Genomic DNA, 21,813 nt, shown 5'->3' with positions numbered 1-21,813 from the left:
GCAGGCTTTCAGCAGATCAACTCCAGCATTCTGGAGGTGAAGACACTTCTGCAAACCATGCATTCAGAAGCAAGATCTTCGCCAAACCACACCTTTTTCAGGTCTGTTGTGGAGCGCATGGCAACACTATCTCCTACCCAGCAGATGCATGTAATGCATTCGTGCCACGGTGCTCTACAGCAGGTTACCTCCCAACCTCCACCTCCCACCACTGTAGTTCCTCCACCTGCACCCCCTCCAGCCACTTTCCATCCTCCCCCTCCTATTACATCTGCACCCCCTCCAGCCACTTTCCATCCTCCCCCTCCTATTACATCTGCACCCCCTCCAGCCACTTTCCATCCTCCCCCTCCTATTACATACCAGCAACCTCACCAGTACCAGCAACCTCCCCAGTACCAGACATCTCCCCACTTCCAGCAACCTGCCCCATACCAAACTCCTTCCCCGTACCAAACTCCTTCCCCGTACCAAACTCCTTCCCCATACAACTTTCCATCAACATCATCTGCTCCTACAGTCCCTGCCCAACCCTCCACTCCACCGCCCACCACCTCTTCTGCCTCCCACATGTCCACCCATTCTGTAGCTTTTTCCACACCTTCACCTATAACTGTTCCTTCCCCACCACGATCCCAGTCCTCTCTCCACACACCCAGTGTCGAAGTGTCCCGCAGCCCCTCCAGCAGTATTTCCACCCCACACTACACAGATTTGTAATGTGTGTTTTTTAATAAAAATGCCCATTGGGTTTAAAACCTTTATTAAAAAAGTTTTTTGCACTTTAAAAACATTTTACAAAAAAAAAAAAAAATTTAAATAAAAGTTAAATTATCGTTTCACAATGGTTGTCTGTCATTTCTTTCTGCGGCTAACTATGTTTAAAAAAAAAGGTTAAATACAGGGTATTTCAAAGGTAAAAAGGTATTCAAAACCAGGTATATAACTGTGGGTAAATTTTAGCTTTTTGCCACAGTTGTGTTCCTGGTTGTGTTTGAAGCAAAGTATTTCACCTAAAAAGTTGTGTTTATTGTTGGTGATTTCCTAACAATGTACACAACTTTTGTTAAAAGGTGAAATACTTTGCATAAAGCACAACCAGGTACACACCTGTGGCCTAAAGCTAAAAATAGTAAGACCATGACAAGATAGCCAACTTTGGTTGGCAAAGGTATATACTGTTGGTCCAGAAGGTACACAAGTTTAGGGCACAAATCTTTCACACTCTGTCATCCTGCCAGTGTACTCTGCCTTGAGGTGACATAAAGTATAGTGCAAAATTGTCCCTCATTACTGAAACCGTCACAGAACTTCTAGTGGTAATATTTCCAATGACAACATCCATCTTCGCCAGTAACTTGCTCTTCTCTCCAACCTGCACTTTCTTCTCTACAACCTGTCAAAGAAGGGCTGTAGGAACATGCTATATATAGTTTTCCAGTAGCCAATCCCGTTCGGAAGGCCACAAGGGTCAATTTTAAAAACCGGATCCGGCGTAATCCGTCGAAAAACGGATAGAAAAACGGATGAACCGGATGAGACGGATCCGGTTTTGTCTGTCAAGAACAAGACGGATCCGGCAGAAAACCGGATCCGGCACATCAGGTTTTACAAAACATTTGCCGGATCCGGCATTCCGGCACGACGCCGGATCGCGCCTGACGCCGAAAACCTGATGTGTGAAAGTAGCCTAAAGTAGCTATGTAAGTAATTAAAATAAGTAAAACTCCTGCAGCAACGATGAACTGTGGCTGCAGCCATCACGGGCAGCCTGCTGCATTACTGCCATCACCGCTCCCAGGATGCCACTAATGCATCATGCTACTGCTGTGGCCATTGATTGGCTGCAGCAGTCATGTGATGACCATTGGATAATTGGGGGTGTAGTGTTAATTGCATAGTTATGGTTTTCTTATTTTAGAGAATTGCCAGCAGTTTGTTCAACATGTTTACAAGATGGATAGTGCCTTTAGGATCTGTCACACAATGAAATTAGATACCAAATACATTTTTAAACAGATCTTTAAGATCAGATTAAACCGCTATATATGGAATGTCAGAATGGCTGTATAATCACCCCTTCAAAAAAAAAGAGCACTTTATGAATCCAGCTCAATAAAGAGATCTGTTTAAAATGTCTATATTTTAAAACTTAATGACAGTTACACATTAAGGGAGTAACCACCATTTCATTTTGTTGAGTTTTTTTTTCATAAATCAATAGTAGACATGAAAAGAACCATTTTTTTTAAATATCTTATCAGAAGAATCTGCTCCTTTACCTCCTGAATTGGTCTTTCACTCTTAGTTCATAGATAAAATATATATTCAGTGTAGACGGATTTCCCCATTATTGAGTCAGGAGATGACAGTTGGTGTTTTAGAATTCTATGTATTGAGGAGCTAGAGGCAGACACAGACATGCTGCTACAAGTTCTCTTGAAACAACAGTTATCATCCACATATGAGCAGCAAATATTATATCCAGTGGTAAGAAAATCTTTATTCACTGAGGACTAGACACATTTTCAGATTTTACCTGGGAATTGAGAATTTTGAGAATGACTTGATCAGTCCAGGAGGAGAAAGATGCAGATTTCTCTGATAAGATGTGCTACAAAGTTGATTATTTTCATGTGTACAATGGTGGGAAAAAACAATAGTTGCTTTATTTAAGAAAAAAATTTGCAGAAAATAAATATGTACTTGTGAGATTAATAAATGTAAATAGAGACCAATGAAAGCAATAAAACTATGTTAGCGTTAGAAATAAAAAATAAGACTTAGAATGTGTAACATCATCGCGTACTGCAGTATTATTTATGTACACTTAGTATAAAAATAATTGTAATTATTTTTTCATCAATGTTATGAAGTATGTACTGATTTATTTTTTTCCATTAAAGTGAACATATGATTAACTTCACAAATACTATGATGCATATAAGATGAATGATAGATAGATATTAGATAGATAGATAGATAGATAGATATGGGATAGATAGCTGATTGATAAATATTAGATAGATAGATAGATAGATAGATAGATAGATAGATAGATAGATAGATAGATATGAGATAAATACATCAATAGATAAATATTAGATAGATATATAGATAGATTATTATTATTGTTATAAATATTATTATAGATAAATATTAGATAGATAGATAGATAGATAGATATGTAGATAAATATGAGATAGATAGGTAGATAGATAGATATTAGATAGATAGATAGATATGAGATAGATAGATAGATATGAGATACATAGATAGATATTAGATAGATAGATATGAGATAGATCGATAGATAGATAGATAGATAGATAGATAGATAGATAGATAGATAGATAGATAGAGATATTAGATAGATATGATGTAGATAGATAGAGAGATAGATAGATAGATAGATAGATAGATAGATAGATAGATAGATAGATAGATAGATATGAGATAGATAGATAGATATTAGATAGATTGATATGATGTAGATAGATAAATTTCAGATTGATTGATAGATACTGTAGATATGAGATAGATACATAGATAGATGGAAAAATAGATATATATGAGGTAGATAGATAAATATTAGATAGGTAGATAGACAGATATGAGGTAGGTAGATAGATAGATAGATAGATAGATAGATAGATAGATAGATATGAGGTAGGTAGATAGATATTAGATAGATAGATAGATAGATAGATATGAGATAGATAGATAGATAGATATGAGATACATAGATAGATATTAGATAGATAGATAGATAGATATGAGATAGATCGATAGATAGATAGATAGATAGATAGATAGATAGATAGATAGATAGAGATATTAGATAGATAGATATGATGTAGATAGATAGATAGATAGATATGAGATAGATAGATAGATATTAGATAGATTGATATGATGTAGATAGATAGATAGATAAATTTCAGATTGATTGATAGATACTGTAGATATGAGATAGATACATAGATAGATGGAAAAATAGATATATATGAGGTAGATAGATAAATATTAGATAGGTAGATAGACAGATATGAGGTAGGTAGATAGATAGATAGATAGATAGACAGATATGAGGTCGGTAGATAGATAGATATTAGATAGATAGATAGATAGATAGATAGATAGATAGATAGATAGATAGATTAGGTCACATTGCTGACAATAACTGCATTATGTAGGAATGTTGTTCATTGATCAGATACTGTTCAGCTGACCACACTTGTTCCCAGGTATGGGTCTCCAGTTGCCTTTTGCGAACTTTGTGTGACCCTGGCGTCCTGCGTGGACTGTGGGTGGGAAGATGCCATCCTGTTGTCACAAAGTGTCACAGATAGGGTGGACTCAGTTTTCTACAGAAATAAACATTTAAATGGCAGCGTGTACACTGAAACTTCCTTTGCCAAATACACTTTTGTCTCTTGACACATTTGATCCCCACAATGGACACCTGAGATGACAATCACCAGTAGACTGCCTCTTTTCTCTGACACAAGTCCCTCTAAAGTTTCACAAACCTTGTATACATTGCTGCACTTTTTGTGTCCCAGTCGTCTTGTTTCCTAAATGTGTCTTATTTTGTAAGGAGAGGATTGTGATGTTTATCAAAGAAAGAGACATTGCAATATCAAAGGCCACCAGGGGAAACCTGGGGTCATGACTGAGGTGACTCTCTTTGATGTCACTCACCAATCAGGAATTCTGTTGTTGTAGTCAACAGGTCATTTACATGAGATTGCCAAAGGCAGATGGTGAAAAATAAAGAGATGAACATCAGCATTATACAGTGCCTATACAGAGATTAAGAAAAGTTTCCAAATAATTCAACAAAGTGATGGCATGTCCATAAACTTAACCCTTACGACCCTATACATGTATAAATATAGGCAGTTCTGAGCTAGGGGCAATTGTCGGAATATCAGAATGAAGTACTAGATATCGGATTAAAGGAATTTGTCTATATACACTGTCATAAATAGAGAAATATAGTAATGTAAGTTGTTACTATATTAGTTATTACACTCATTAATACCTGTTGCACATATTACTTTGTGCACTTTATATGACATATGCATTAGATATTTTGTATCTCCTGGCATCTCCACGTATACACTGAGTCCTCTGGTGACCCCCTGAACTTGTTGACACGTGTGTCTTTGATTTGATCAAGCTTTTGTCATTCCCACTTTGAAAAGTGAGAATTTGTAGTTCTCCCAGTCAGATCCCCTTTTGAAGTGTATCAGTCTTTTTACATGCGTGAGGATGAATCTAAAAGAACAACCTACACATACTCTTGGTTTTCTTTTGGATTACAAAGTAGACAATGTTCATGTTCCCAGGCTCCACTCCTGGTGGTGACCTTTTCATCTCACTAACCACACAAAGTCATAGAAGGGGTACACTTCTCTAGGCTGTACCCCTACAAATATTCCCTATATTCTTATGATTTGCTGACCCACACAATTTTAAATAACCAGAAGTTGCATTCTATTTATTTAGAATTATTCCAACTTTATTTTTGTATTAAAATATATATATTTACAACAAATACAATCTTATAAATTCTGCCCTATGGCCAAATAATACCTAAAGTCCCCAAATTCCTGTCCTTTGTTTCCTGAAAATTGCATATAATCAATCAGGCACAAGGAAGAAAAGCAATTTCTTGTGTAATAGTGCAAATTTAAATAGTAGAAGGTAGCTGAGTGAGTAGTCAGTCTTTGGTCATAGGCTGCATAGATGTCAGTGTATTGGGATTATACAGGAGAACATACATGGCATGACCCCCTATAGTAAACACAGTTATTAAGGCCATTATATCAAACGAAATTCATCAGCAATAATATTCATTCTGTCGCATGCGATATGATCTGCATATACTACATTCTGCACCGGGCATAGTATAGAATGAAATAGCAAGCATTATTATATGTACAACTATGTGCTAAATGCCATTCAGCAAAAGTTGCTGTATAGTGCAAAGTCTGCACACATGTCAATCCTGAGTTGTGAAAGGTTCCTCTATGATGAGACATCACTGGAAGGCGACTGGGGTTCTGTCTTATGTAGGGGCTTGTGCTTTTGGTCCACACAAATATTAGAAGAAGGTCCTGAAGATGGGGAGCTTGGCAGAACCCCTTCCCTTTCCCTTTTCTTCTGTTTCATCCTCCGATTTTGGAACCAGATCTTGACCTGGGTATCATTCAGTTGAAGAGAGTTTGCAATCTCTACACGCCTGGCTCTGGTCAGATACTTGTTAAAATGGAATTCCTTTTCAAGTTCTGTTAGTTGTTTGGTTGTGAAATTTGTCCTCATTGTGCTGTGAGAACTGATGACTCCACACTCTGAAGGCATTGCTACAAATCCAACGACACAAAAAGGTTACAATTTGCTTCAGTTTTATGGAAAGAAGGAAATAAATGATTGTGCTTCTAATTAGCCTAAACATAAGTGTTTCATTACTGGAAACATAATTGAAACATAATGTATACATTTCCTGTGTTTTCTATATTAATAAGTTAACTGAATCGGAACCTGAAAGTTCTAGATAGACAAAGGTTCTGTGAACCGAAACGTTGTCATTTGGGCTTAATAAAGTCCACACTTTTTTGCATCTATTTGAGTGCTGCATCTCTGTTTTTGATTTTATACAATAAAACAATTGGACATTTGTTTGGGAGGCCTGGCACCCCCTGCATGTAATCATGTCACTGATCAATTATTTTTTTGCATAGATAGATAGATAGATAGATAGATAGATAAATGAGCTGACTTACTTTTCTTTGGAGCACTTCGTTTAACTTTCATCCAATCAAAAGTGTTCAGCACAGCCTGGGTCTCAGATACTGGAGAGTTTGGTTTAGGATAAGAACCAGGAGAAGGCGAGTAGTTCTGAAAGTTTCCAGAATATATATCTAAATGTTCCTTACGTGGAGCCAACTGATTGTCTTCTCCAAGGGTTTTGTAAGTCAGCTGTCCATTGAGAAGGAAAGATCCATTTCCTGGAAAGACCGAGCTGGTGTATTGTATGTGTCCTCCTGTATCCTCCATGGGATGGGTAGATCCATAGGAATAGTCATAGTCAGAGCTGACAGGTAGGTAGTTATAATCTGCAGGTGGACCTGTGTCATAGGGAACATCTAGACTGCATGGTGCATAAAGTGCTGGAGCCTGGTGTGGAGGCTGATGAGTAGATGCCGGGTGGACACTAAGTGGTAAATTCCCCATGCACTGACTATCAGAGGTAGGTCCAGGATAAGACTGTAAAGGAGCACTTCTCTGGTCACTGCGGCAGAACTTGGGTGAGAAAGCTACAACATCCCCAGTATAATCCAAGTATGAATTCATTTCAAAGTCCTTCAAAGAGCAGCAAGAAGTCCTTAGATGGTGACCTCACTGAGCTCCTGGAGCTTCACCTGATCTAGTCTTCTGGACTTGTCTCATTGCTGAGGAAGTAAATGTTGCCCTTTGTGGAGAGGTGGTCACAAGCTTCCTATCCTCCAATCAGAAGCGCTGGATGCCTGGGGTCCAGGTGGAGCTCTCAGCTGGTGGTGCACTGAGTGGACTTTTAAACTTTCTAAATGAAGTGACCACCAGACGTCTATGGCAGCTCATCCAAGCGCTGCTGCTTCTTACACAACTCAGTCCCCTTCATCAGATTTGTAGGTCCTCTTCTTCATCAAGTGGTCTCCTCACCATACCCCTCTCACCATCAGCAGGTCTCCTCCAACATGCTCAGATCTGCTCCAGCTCAGTAGGAGGTAGCCTCCCTGACAGCACCTCTGCTTGTGATGAAGAGCACTGAGAAGGCTGCAGTTCTGGAGAATTTTCTCTGCAGATCAATATCTTGAAAAACTCTTATGAAATGTATTTGACGGTCGATCTTACACTTTACATTATTAATTATAGTTCATTATTTGCAGACAGATGCATTTGTAATAAGTCCCAGGCATCAGCAAGTCCTCAGGAGATGCAGCACACTCTATGGATTGAGCTGTGTGCCTAAAGTGAAATGTGTGTTCCTGCTTTCAAGGAACCATATTTTATAGCATGGCGATGATGATGGTGGTTAAATGCTTTGCTCCAATCTCCCTTTTTAGCAGTGACTGCAGCTAATGGATGTGGTGTAAGGTTCAGGATGCTAATGGCTTTTCTGCTGTCCCCTGGTAATACTAAGTCTCCCTGTAAGGGAGAATACACTGGGCTGTGGGAGGAGGACACTGGAGAGCAGTCAGGGATCTCAGGCTTTATGGAGAACAATAAAACAATGTGATTACAATGCACTGGAGACACGAACTTCCCTTATGTCATTATACTCAGTGCCTGACCCTGCATTGAATCACACATATGTGTTGGATGATGTATCTTCCCTGTGCTGATATCACAGTACAGCAGGAGATTAAAGCTGCATAAATCTATCTGTACCTGTAGTTTCTGCTATATGAGCATTTGGGCATGTGGCCTGGGGCTATGGCAGCTATGTGTTGGCATTTTATGGCACATTCACTGGGACAGTGTGCAGTGCATCCACCACATTGTAAGCCAAACCTTTCATATTTATACAGTACATAAAGAAAGAAGGAAATAAAAAAGTGCATTTTTTATATGAATGTTTGTGCGTCAATGTTACGAATGTCATAGTAAGTATGTATTGTGGTATATGTCCATGGATTTCTGGATGTGTATGCCATCTGTGTTTATATGGGTAGTGAACATGTGTGTGTTTGTGTAATTATAGGTGTGTATGTATCTATGTATGATGTCTAGTGTGTTAAGGTGTGCATATATTATAAAATGTAAAGAATAGATGTGTTTCTATATAATATATTATTATTATACATTTATATAGAGCCATTTATTCCATGGCGCTTTACATGTGAAAAGGGGAAATATAGACAAGTACAATAAACACGTATATGACAGGGGACACACAAGTACGGAAGGAGAGAGGACCCTGCCCTCGAGGGCTCACAGTCTACAGGGATGGGTGAGGATACCCTAGGAGAGGGTAGACCTAGTTGTGCGGTGGTTCAGTAGATATATATATGAGTAGTAGTGATGAGCGAACGTGCTGGGATAAGGTGTTATCTGAGCATGCTCGTGTGCTAACCGATTGTCTTCGGCATGCTCGAAAAATGTGTTCGAGTCTCCATGCCTGCATGTCTCATGGCTGTTAGACAGCCACAAGACATGCAGGGATTGCCAGTGTATTAGGTAATCCCTGCATGTGTTGCAGGTGTTGAACAGCTGTGAGACATACAGCCGCGGAGACTTGGACATAGTTTTCGAGCATGCTGAAGTCACTCAGGTAGCACACGAGCATGCTCAGATAACACCTTATCCCAGCACGTTCACTCATCACTAGTGTGTAGCATTATTGTGTAGTGTATGTACGCGTTTAGCAGTGTATGTTTGTATGTGTACAGGTGTGTACTGCAATTCAGTTTGTAATTCTTTTTGTATATTTGGTTGTAGTGTATGCAAGTGGTTAAGTGTGTATTTATTTTGGTACAAGTAAAGTGTATTTAAGTGTCTAGCAGTTTTATGTGTAGTGAGTGTAAGTTTATAAGTGCGTATGCATTTTTGGCTGTAGTGTGAATGTATAGGTGTGTTATGTATGTAATATATAAGTGTGTATGTATGTAATATATGAGTGTATAGGTGTGTATGTGTAAGGAGATGGACCGGACCGTGGGTACCGGCATGCCAGGTCCGGAACTGAAAGGGCTGCATCCTCTGTTCCTGGGGGGAAGTCAGAGAGAGGTGGACCTTCCCCTGAAGCCTGGGGGAGCCCTAGGGAGACGGAACTTCCTACTGACAGGAGGGGGCAGGGAGAGCCGGAAAAGGGCGCACAGCAGCAGGGGGATAAAGGGAAAAAGCGTGCAAAGGGCTGGAGTCTGGCGCTGGCAGGGAACAGCGCAGAGAGCAGCATGCAAAGCGCTCTGCATCCCCCACTTGAGAGGACTGACTTGGCGATGAGCTGTATGGAAGGAGCCCCCGTTGTCTGCAGAGCAGAGTTGTGTCAGCAGAGAGAGTTGTCCAGAACAGAGCCGTGCCAGCAGAGCAGAGCCGTGCCAGCAGAGCAGAGCTGTGCCAGCAGAGAGAGCAGTGTCAGCAGAAAAGAGCTGTGCCAGCAGTGAGAGTTGTACGGAGCAGAGCCGTGCACCCAGAGCGGAGTCGAGACGGGTGTCGCAGCAGACCAAGAGAGGAGTGCTCCGGCTGGGAGTACCAGCACCAGGCAGACCAGCGTCGCCCGCCACTAACAGCGGGGACCAGGGAGAGCGGGACATGCGGTGTGTGTCCAGTGACAGCCAGAGAGTACCAGGTGTCGTACATGACCTGACCGAGAGTACCGTACACACGCTACCTAAGAGAGACCACACAGGACTGACACTCGCACCCTGACATGGACACAGAATAGTTGTCCTGACCTTTGTGACCTCACTACATCAGTTAAGACAGTTAAGGAGCCATGTTGGGCTCATACCGGTCTGTGGCCCGTGTCTTTAATAGCCACAGCAGTATATGGACAAGAGGCGGTAGAAGGTACCGGAGACCGACCACTGTTACCAGAAGACGGGGTATTGTCATCTACCTCACCCCACTAGAGAGGGCACCACGCCAGCCGTTACGGTGCAATTGAGTTCGCAGCAGGAGCTGCAGTTTAAAGGGAATCTGTCACCCCTTTTCTGAGATATCATATAATGATATAATTCAATTGTGTGTCACATAAGGATTCTCTTAGTTCTTTTGCTTCCCCCTGACCCCGCACCTTTCATGCATAAATACCTTTTTTATATCAGTTCAGATGTATGTAAATTGCCGTGGTCCGGTCCGATGGGCAGGGCTTATTCGCCTTCTCCCACCCCCCTCCTAGGCTTGCTGAGCGTAACTTCATCTGTGAATATCACAGATGCTGTTTTCAGCGCTTGCACATTGAAAAGGCAGCCGATGCTTGTGCAGTATGCTTTGCCCAACTGTGGGCAAAGCATAAAATCGTTACTGCGCAAGCACCAGTATTTTTCAGCGCTGTTTATGCCCCGGAAGTCTTCACATGCAGGACGCACTTCCTGGACGTCGGCTGCCTAGTAAAGCCCTGCGTACCCCGGAAGCCGAACATAGACCGCGCTGAAAAACACCGGCGCATGCGCAGTAACGATTATATGCTTTGCCTACAGTGTGGCAAAGCATACTGTGCAAGCGCCGGAGGCCTTTGCAATGCGCAAGCACTGAAACAATACGTGAGCGCAGGAAGAAGAAAGAAGAAATGCATTGAGCAAGACAGGGAGGGGGGAGCAGGTGAATAAGCCCCACCCATCAGACCGCTGCAATTTACATACATCTGAACTGATGTAAAAAAGGTATTTATGCATGAAAGGTGCGGGGTCAGGGGGAAGCAAAAGTACTAAGAGAATCCTTATGTGACACACAATTTAATGATATCATTATATGATATTTCAAAAAAGGGGTGACAGATTCCCTTTAAGGACTGCCTTACATCTATACTAACGAACTGCCGTCATCTGAACCGTTGTTATATCCTTTGCCTTTAATGTACCGTTTGCCTCTCCTGACTAACCCTTTATCGCCCGACTGTTTAACTATTTACCTCCCTGCAAGGAGTAGTCCCCTGTAAATAAACCTGTTAACCCTTGCCCTGCCTGCGTCCCGTCACTGCATCCCGAGTTCCTGCTCGTACCTTTACAAATTTATGTAATAGGTGTGTATGAATTTATTATGCGTGTGCAGTATTTTTGAACTAGTGTAATATATGTGTTTTGCAGTGTACATTTGTATGTGTATAGTACTTGTGTGTAGTGCATTTACGCTTGTATCGATCCCTGAAAATTGGATTGCACTTGGATGACATCTGAGTGCAGGCCGATTTTTTTTCCAAAGAGTCATTGACTTGCATGACCAAGTGCAATCTAATGTATGGATGCAAATTATGCATACTACAATTTTTTTCCTTGGACAGACTTGGTCTGAGGAAAAATTAAACATGCGCATGGCCCCAAAGAGTAACATTGGTCCGGGTGCAATTCAATGTTTTGTCGGAGCGCACTTGGACTGAAAATATGGTTGTCAGCATGAGACTTTAGACAGGGTTTATGTAGTATTCTGCAGAGATCCAGCAGTCCAGGTGTTATGGCAATTTAGTAAGACTGAGTACTGATTGGAGTTGAAAGGAAATAGATGTTTTGTGCTGCTGGGTTAATCTTTGCATTTGGAGTTCTGTTCCATTATAGGAACAGAATAATGAAACTTATGCAAGAAATAAATCCATTACACAATGGATACAAAAGGCACTAGACTGGCCTCGTTAACCATAATGGGACCCGTCTTGTTTCCGTTTAGATGGAAGTAATTTAAACAAAAAATAGCGCAGAGCACCACACTTTATTTCCAATAAAAATTATGTTGGTTGCAGTAAAGTCTCTCAAAAGAAGCTCAGAAGCCAGTGTAAGCCTGACCTGTTAGTGCACGTTGTAGGCATTCTTGAGATGGGTTTTCAGGTTGTTTGAAGGCTTGGAAGGACAGGAAGAGTCAGATCAGTTGGGGCAGTAAATTCCAAAGTACCAGGGCTCCATAAATCTAGGAGACATCTTTGTGGAGGAGACAAGAGTAGAGAAGGAGGTCATATGAGGACTGGAGATATCAGATGGGTATGAGGAGATTAGGCCAGAGATGTGTTGAGAAGACAGGTTATGGATGGCTTTTGTAAGTCTCTGTTTGTATTTTGCACAGTAATTTCTGGTGGTGGCAATGGAGAGACAGTGAATGAATTATCAGAGGAGAGAGGAGGAAGAGTGATGAGGGGAGAGGTGGATTAAAAATGGATTCGAGAGGTGCAAGAGTGCTAGTTGGGAGGTGAAAGAGAAGGATGTTACAGTAGTCTTACTGGGAGGTGATGAGGGCATGCACTAGCATTATTTTTAATTCAATATTGAGAAACGTATGGATTGTAAAAATGTTTTTGAGTTGGAGGAGTCAAGAGAAAAATAGGTGCGGTTTCTGGGAAGGGATTCAGGTTTTTGTGCAGAAATTTTCTGCAACGTGTGCACTTAGCCTTAGGGTTTGAATGTGAGGCTTGAAGGACACAGCAGAGTCAAAAGTTACACGGAGGCAGCGAATGTGGGAGACTGCAGTAGTTGTGGAGTCATATTACTGTCCTTTTTATTATTATTATTTATTTATTTTTAGAGCACCAATGATATCATGGGGCTGCACATGAGGAGGGGTTACATACAAATTAGAAATAGAAATCACAATGAACTAATACTGACAGACACGTACAGAGGGGAGAGGACCCTGCCCTTGCGGGCTTACTGTTAGGAGTGGCGGAAGGCACTAAAAAAAAATAAATAATTAAAGTGCCTTCGCCACTCGGGGTCCACCGTGCGGCAGGTGATATGACCGCTGCTAGAGAGGCAGAGCACTATGGTATTAATGTGCACGGGGTTAACTGCGCCCGGAGTGCACTGAAGCAAGCTCTGTTAAAGACACAGAGCCGCAACCTTAAAGCACACAAAAACGCTGTGTCTGTTTAAGCCACAGAACAACAGCGACACGGTAATAAAGGGTCACAGGAGCAGTCTTAAATGTCAGAACTACTCAGACAAGACCTACCGTGAAAAAGAGGTGCGAGACGTCGCAACTGCGAATGCTCAAGGAACTGCAGTCACAGCGTGGTGTGAACGGAGACACCGCGATATCGCTGGCGCAATGCAGGACGCTAGCTGCTGAGACAGGAATAGCTGGAGCGCACTGGCGCTGCTACTGGCGGCTGCCCAATCACTCACACAATCGTATTATCAGAGGGAAGGGGGTTTCTTAATAAGTCAGTCACTAGTCCAAGCATCCGTCACCATACATACAGCAGCAGTATGAAAATACTAGCGCATGGCATAGCGGCCATGCGCACTTTTTATAGCGTACGGGACCTGCCCAAAATCTCCAGAGCCCTGAGCTAAGCCAATGGAATCAGGAGCAGGACCTGAGCACCTGACTCCTGAACTCCAATGGGAGCTCATTCCAGGACCATGCTCAGAAGCTGGCTGAAAGGACTTAGCCTCTGGAGACAAATGTGAGGATCTGGATCTCTGCATAAGTATGGCAGGACACAGATTCCTAACACTTACATTCTCGCCATGATCACTAAATTAGATCATAACTGTCACTTATACAGTTTGCTACAATCACCCACTGGAAATAGAAATATATTACTAAAATAATTAGGTCATTACATCTGAGATCTTCAGAGAACTTATAAAATGCTGTCCATTGTTGTCAATCACTTCCCAGACTAGAAATATAATAGTTTGTTAGTTTGCTTAGTTCTAATTATAACACAAATGTACAATATGAAATTAGCTACATTTACTACAAAATGCAATCCATGGGTTCTACAATTTGTGGTGCTAATTCACAGCAGCAATCTTCTTGCAATTAACCTGTGTTCTTTGTGAAATTTCCATAAGTCCATTTCATAGGATCCTAGGAAGTAACTTGACGATACTGAACCAGACAGGACATATGTGGGATCAACTTCTTATCACCCAATTATCAAGATGTTTGTGGCTGGGATTTTGGGAGTTTTAGCTCTTGAAACTCATATTTCTCCAAGGTTTTCACCCTCTGTCAGGTTCTGTAGCTCAGAGGTGTGGTGTGCAGTAATACGGCGTTGATGGTTTTCTATGGGCTTGTTCTATACCTCTCTGGTCATCATATTTTATATGGAGGGTTTCTTTTTTGTTTCAGATTCTGTGTTAGAAAAATTATGAGATATTTCGAGTCATTTTATGCTGTATCATGGAGAAGTATTTATAGGGAAAAGCAAATGATGGTACACACTACAATATGTCTTGGCGTCCAAGGCAGACTTTTACAGAATTCACTCTCAGGACCAAGAGTTCAGTATGACAATTATCTGATGGACAATCAGCGAGCACACAGCGATCAGCCCCGATTCATCCAGGTAGTATCTCCATACACATAGAATAGCTGTCAGAGGAGCGATCATTCTGTTATTATTCCCGACTCCCTCATAAATAGGAGTCTTTGACTACTGTGCTCTCTATGCGAGAGCTGCTGCCAGACTCCTCTGTCAGCAGCCTGTCTCCCAGAGAAGGATCAGCCACTGGAAATTCCGCAGGATGGTTCCTTCTTACTTTGTAATGTCTGTTTTGTTTGTACATGTCCCCACTAAATGTAAAGTGCTGCGGAATATGTTTGCGCTATATAAATAAATATATAATTATTATTAATAATAACAGACATTACGCAGCAATATGTAATTAAACAATTACCAAGAGGAGGGAGGCCTCTGCTCTCAAGGAGGAAATAGGGGGGACAAAACGTAAAAGTGATTGTCGTGTAAGTTCCAGCGATCAATATAATAAATAAATAGGGATATTCACAAAGTGCTGCATGAAGCGGTCATCAGTCAGTATCTGTATAAGTACAGATACAAAGTGATATTGAGCACATTGACAATGTGTGAGCAGGTGATACAAGGAATCGGATTTTGAAAGAACATGTAGGAAAGGAAAGCATGAAATAGTTATATCAGTGAGGTGATAGGTCAGTTTAATGAGCAGTTTTTTTGGACCACACTTCAAACTGTGGATACCGGCACAGCAATAGAGCAGCCTTAGAGATGGGAGTGGGAGGTTCAAACTATAGAAAATGTTAGATTTAGGTCATTAATGGAGCTGAGAGAAGATGTAGGGTGGCAGACAGAGATGAGGGAGGAGATGTAGGGTGGGCAGAACTGCCTAGAGCTTTGTGGGTGAGAATAATAAGTTTACATTGGAATCTGTAGCGGATGGGTAACCAGTGCAATGACTGGCACAAGGTAGAGGCATCAGTGTGGTGGTTGGACAGAAATTTGATCCTGACTGAGAACTTAGTAAGAGGGAGACTAATTAGTAGTTGCAATAGTCCAGACGCAAATGAATCAAAGCAACAGTATGTGTTTTTGCAGGTGAGAAAAGGTTGAATTTTGGTGATGTTTTGGATGTGAAGTTGACCTGTGTGAATGAGTGACTGGATTTAGATCTACGGGGTAAGATTTATACTTGTGGAAAGTGACATGCCAAGGATGTCACTCTCCACAAGGAGAAATCTTACCCCTTAGATCCCAGTTTTAGCCTCTCACATAGCCAAATCAGATCTCATACTTTTCACTGACCAGGGGCAATACCCCAAAACACTATATCTGCAAATAGAGATACTGGTTTGGCTTTTATCCCAAGTCATATTGCAAGGTTTGATAAAAGGTTCATATATTGACTTGTAGGACTGCTACCTCCAATAGGTGTCACTAGAATTCAAGTCCTCTTCCTGTCTGAAGAGACAAGTGACTGGATTTAGGGATTTACGCATCTATCTGGTGTTTTGGTTCCTCTGGAGTGGTATGGAAACTGATAGAAATGGGAACACATAGAATTCTGTGAGATTATTCTCAGTAAGGGTCTTGGAGTTCTAGGCAATGTAGTATTGTTTTTATCACCTATGGATACCAAACCAGCACACAAACTGCAGAAGTTAGCATTGGTTTTGTCCGGCTCTGGCATAAAAAACATGACAGACTGGATACCACTAATGTATGAAAACCCAGCCTAAGCTTCCTGCATACCCTGAGTGATCAGTGCTTGGTGTTCTTATTTTAATGGAGCTAAGCGTGAGGAATGAGTAGCAGTGGCCCTAGTAGTATACAACCCCATTAAAGGGTCAATGTTGATTTTTTTAGGATTTCTGCATTCAGTAGATAGCACCAGAGTTCCTGTCCTCTTCCTCTCCGAAGAGGAGCACTGCATGGCCTATAAGTCTCCTTATGCCAGGTTGGCATTCCTCACAAGGAGATCCATTCCACCTTAGAACCCATGTCAGAGATGTCTCACTGAGTCAAATCAGATCTCCTGTTTTGCACCGATGAGGGGAAAACAGCCTGAAACACGTTTCTCAAAATAGAAATCTGGTTTGGTTTATTATCCTAAGTCATGTGTAAAGGCTCACTACAAGGTCGATATTGACTTTTCGGATTGGTACATCCAAAGCGTGCCACTATAGTTCAAGTCCTTTGCCTCTCTGAAGAGGCAGTTTCCACTTCTTTATAGGCATTTATGTAGGGAGAAGGGCCCCCACAGAGAGTCCGGGCCAGAACCAAGGGGACCGCCATCTAGGTTCCTAAGGGAGCTGTACCCGGGGAACAGAGGAGGAGAGTGGACTGCTGGGAGTGACAGGACAGCAAGGGGAGGGGCGAGGATAAAAGGGACAGGGAGCGCGCAGAGGAGTCAGTTGGCGGAACGGCAGACACGAAGCAAGAGACTGTAGGAGTTTGAGAGAGCCAAAGTGACAGACGGTGACCAGAGAGGAGACCAGCGGCAGAGGGGAGACGTACAGTGGCCTGCGGAGAGTAAGCGCCGAACTTACCAACAAGAGACTTACACTTCACTCCAATCCGGGGTCACTACCTGCCCACGGTCATCCGCAGCTGTTACCTCTGTGCTCCAGCCTGTTGCGGCCTGTCTGCCGCCTCTCGCAGCCGCTGCCGCTTCAGTCCAGCCCGCGGCTGCCACCTGCCCGCTACCGCCCCGCTTCAGCCCGCGGCTGCGGCCTGTTCATCATCGCCCAGAGTTGACGTCACCCCGCTGCAGTCGGCAGTTGGGGCCTACTCCTCACCTACAGAGAAACTCTTTGCCTAAGCCCAGGACGTGCACGTGGCCTGCCAACCGCCACTCCTGGTAACTGCGACAAAACCCTGCTTGGAGACTACGAGAGATCTTCAGCAGCTGGGCCCAGCGGCTGCGACACCAAAGCAGCCTCATCAGAGATGCCGAGGGACGTCAGGACGGATAAGTGAAATAAGGACCCGTAGTCGACCATATCGCGGCCCTATAGTAACCGGCCTTTGCCGGGTTAGTCGTGTTCTCTCTGAAAGTGTTTGTTTGTGCATAGTCCCTGTGAGGACAATAGCTGTTATTGTGTTTTGGTTGCTTAGCATAGCCCTAGTGGCTTAAAATTATAAAAGTTCTCTAGCCAAAGTTCAATCCAGTCTCACGTCTCGTCACTGCATCCTGCTTTACCTGCTGTTACCTACATTTACATACTACATTCTTCTGTCTTGTTCCAGGCACCAATGAAATGGAGAGAATGGGCTACAAGATGGAAAATGGCATTCATGAAGGCGTCCATCAGCCAGGTCCTTCTGAGTGTATGAGGTCCAGAATTTCAGCAATGCCTACAACAACATCCTAATGTTATGATCAAAGTTGTGACAAACATCTATATAAAAGATCACACAGTGATGCTAATTATTCAGCTTCCTCTGTAAATACATTGCTTTTTCCTATTGTACCACTGTACAATAACATTTAAGTAACAAAAAGATAGGGTCAGCTTATAACAAGTCTCCAGAGACTACTGAGCTCTATTATTTTTGACTGCAGTAAGTATTATGTGTGGCTAATGTATCCCATTCTTCGGCATTGTAATATTTTATTGCACTAGGACAGCTTTCTGGCAGGGAAAGTAAGTATTCTCAGTGTGGAGCTAATCACATACAATTTACATGAAATCACTCATCAAACAATATATAAACACTTTACTATTATTATTAATATTAGTAGTAGTAGTAGTAGTAGTATTTATTTATCCTTTCTTTTATCTGCTGTATATTTACTTATTGATTTTTACATAATAAGTTTCATAAATATTGTGTTTGCCTGGATACACAAATGCAATCTTTGAAGTCTTTTATGGAATTTTTTTTTATTTTTAAACATCAGGAATGGCTCATACAGGAATGATAGGTGGAAATGAAATCTTTTGTATCCATATCCTACACTATAACTGTTCTGTGATTTCATCTTCAGCATCACATTTCTGTAGCATTATTTTGCATTAATTCTGTGCAGTGATATCTCTGAGAGTATTCTGCCTGTAGTGTAAAGCCCCCGTTACACACTGTGATATCGCTAGCAATATCGCTGTAACATCACTGGTTTTGTGACGCAGCAGCAATATTGCTAGCGATATCGCTACATGTGATACTTACCTCCGACCGGCTCCCCCGCTGGAATATCGCTGATCGCGCGAGAAGGTCCTGGCCCATTCCTCGTCGTCAGCTTCCTGCTGGGCTTCCTGTGGCGCCGACGAGCAACGCGTGGACGCGGGCAGGAGGACGTCAGGATCGCCGCGTCTGAAAGGTAAGTAATGACCCCCGACCCCTGCTATGTCGCTGGTGAGATCTGCCTGTGTGGCAGCTCACTAGCGACCACTTAGCAATGCACCAGCGATCCATATCGTTGTCGGGATCGCTGGTGCATCGCTAAGTGTAACGGTACCCTAACATCACCATGTGCTTGTTTCCTGTATCATTGTGTGCATTATGTGTCTACTCTCGACCCATCCTGCACAAACAACTACAGACCAGTCTCCAATCTCCCCTTCATCTCTAAACTCTTGGAGCGCCTGATATACTCCCGCCTTACCCGTTACCTCTCCACTCACTCCCTCCTAGACCCTTCACAGTCCGGTTTCCGCCCCCTACATTCGACAGAAACTGCACTCATCAAAGTGACCAATGACCTTCTGACAGCAAAACGTAATGGTGACCACTCTCTGCTCATTCTTCTCGACCTTTCTGCAGCTTTCGACACTGTTGACCATCCTCTACTACTCTCTAGGCTGCAGTCACTAGGCATTAATTAAATTTTAAGGACACTGCTCTTTCCTGGTTCTCCTCCTATCTTTCCGACCGCTCCTTCAGTGTTCTGTTTTCTGGCTCCACTTCATCTCCTCTTCCTCTCACTGTTGGGGTACCTCAGGGCTCAGTCCTTGGCCCCCTTCTCTTCTCTCTCTACACGGCCCCAATTGGACAGACCATCAGCAGATTTGGCTTTCAGTACCATCTTTATGCTGATGACACACAACTGTGCACATCATCCCCTGACCTTACCTCTGCTGTACTACAGAACGCCACTGACTGTCTGTCGGCAGTCTCCAACATCATGTCTGCTCTCTATCTGAAACTCAACCTCTCCAAAACTGAACTTCTTCTGCTCCCACCATCTACTAACCTCCCTAAATCTGACATTTCCCTTTCTGTGGGTGGCACCATAGTAACACCCCGACAGCAGGCGCGCTGTCTGGGTGTTATGTTTGACTCCGATCTCTCCTTCACCTCCCATATAAAATCTCTTGCCCGCTCGTGCCGCTTACACCTAAAGAACATCTCTAGAATCCGCCCTTTTCTCACCATGGAAACAACAAAAACTCTCACTGTCGCCCTGATCCACTCCCGCCTGGACTACTGTAATGCTCTATTAATTGGCCTCCCTCTCACTCGACTCTCCCCTCTCCAGTCTATCCTTAATGCAGCAGCCAGGGTTGTCCATCTGGCTAATCGTTACTCAGACGCGTCCGCTCTTCGCCAGTCGTTACACTGGCTGCCAATTTATTACAGGGTACAATTCAAAGTACTTGTTCTCACCCACAAAGCTCTCCACAGTGCGGCACCCCCTTACATCTCCTCCCTCATTTCTGTCTATCGGCCCAACCGACCGTTGTGCTCTGCAAATGACTTTCGACTAACCTCTGCCCTAATCCGTACCTCCCACTCCCGACTCCAAGACTTCTCCCGTGCTGCGCCAATTCTCTGGAATGCTCTACCCCAAGATATTAGGACCATCCACAATTTGCATAGTTTTAGGCGCTCGCTCAAAACACATTTGTTCAGAGCGGCCTATCACATTCAGTAATCAAAGTCATGTTATGTTTGTGTGTGTGTGTAGCCCATTCACTATCTCCATCTAACCCCCACCCCCTGAAGATGGCTGGACCATCATTGTAAATACATCATTGTAAATACAAACCTGTACTTTGTATCTCCCCCACCTCATTGTAGATTGCAAGCTCCCACAAGCAGGGTCGTCTTATTTCGCTTTAATTATTGTATTGTTAACGTTGTTACTTATGACTGTTGTGTTTGAAACTGTTCAACTGTAAAGCGCTGCGGAATATGTTGGCGCTATATAAATAAAGATTATTATTATTATTATTACTGTAGACATCTCTGTGTGCATTATATCTCTATTATCCCTCTACAGTGACATCATTGGGCACAATAGTGCAGCGGCGTTCCTTTCCTGGGTGTAGATGAATAATGGTGTACACTTTGTGGCACCCTAAATTAGGAAATTTTACAAACAGCCGAATCTATCAATCATTACCATTATGGGCTCTTTATGCATCAAATCGCCAAGTTCTCCAAAAAATATGACATAGTTGTCATGGGAGATTTCAACTATCCAGATATTTGTTGGGAATCTCTCTCAGGCAAAACTAACAGGTCAAGGAAATTCTTATCCTCTCTTGCTGACAACTTTATCTTCCAAAAGGTAAGGGAGAAAACAAGGGGAACTGCTACCTTGGATCTAATCCTTATAAACAGGGAGGAAATGGTTGAGGAGGTAAAAGTGGCTGGGACCCTAGGAGGTAGCGACCATGCTATTTTAGAATTTTGGATAACTAGAGTCGGAAGACCTGTGAAGACTCAGACGTCAAGGTTAGATTTCAGAAAGGCAGATTTTAAGGGATTCAGAAAGAGAATTGGAGGGATCCAATGGCTGGATATCCTTAAAGACAAAAATGTCCAGGAAGGATGGGAAATCTTGAAAAATGAAATTCTCAAAGCACAGTTGTTAACAATTCCGAAAAGAGGGAAGAATAGGAAGCATTTAAGGAAACCAGGATGGATGAACACAGAACTTAAGCACATGCTAAAAAGGAAGA

The 21,813-nt window shown here is 42.5% G+C and overlaps 1 protein-coding gene across 1 annotated transcript; it reads right to left on the bottom strand.

Moving 5' to 3' along the window:
- Window positions 1–5,615: 5,615 nt before the first annotated feature.
- HOXD1 (homeobox D1) lies at window positions 5,616–7,416 on the bottom strand. The gene is made up of 2 exons (XM_073577625.1): window positions 6,792–7,416; window positions 5,616–6,371 (listed from the first exon to the last, which is right to left on the bottom strand). The coding sequence occupies exons 1-2, from the start codon at window positions 7,360–7,362 to the stop codon at window positions 6,037–6,039; spliced, it is 906 nt and encodes a 301-aa protein (XP_073433726.1). The 5' UTR covers window positions 7,363–7,416; the 3' UTR covers window positions 5,616–6,036.
- Between the last annotated feature and the right edge of the window lie 14,397 nt (window positions 7,417–21,813).

Source organism: Dendrobates tinctorius, unplaced genomic scaffold, assembly GCF_039654945.1.
Source record: "Dendrobates tinctorius isolate UK_male_01 unplaced genomic scaffold, ASM3965494v1 ptg000056l, whole genome shotgun sequence".
NCBI classification, from domain to species: domain Eukaryota; kingdom Metazoa; phylum Chordata; class Amphibia; order Anura; family Dendrobatidae; genus Dendrobates; species Dendrobates tinctorius.
The sequence above is the reverse complement of the archived record's forward strand: the minus strand, read 5'-3'. Positions and strand labels throughout refer to the sequence as shown.

What these genes read in the sequence shown, in the direction of transcription:
- HOXD1 (XM_073577625.1), bottom strand. Translation starts at nt 7,362, where the DNA reads ATGAATTCATACTTGGATTATACTGGGGATGTTGTAGCTTTCTCACCC. An exon ending in ACGAAGTGCTCCAAAGAAAA is followed by an intron (nt 6,372 to 6,791) that starts GTAAGTCAGCTC and finishes TTGGATTTGTAG; the next exon opens with CAATGCCTTCAGAGTGTGGA.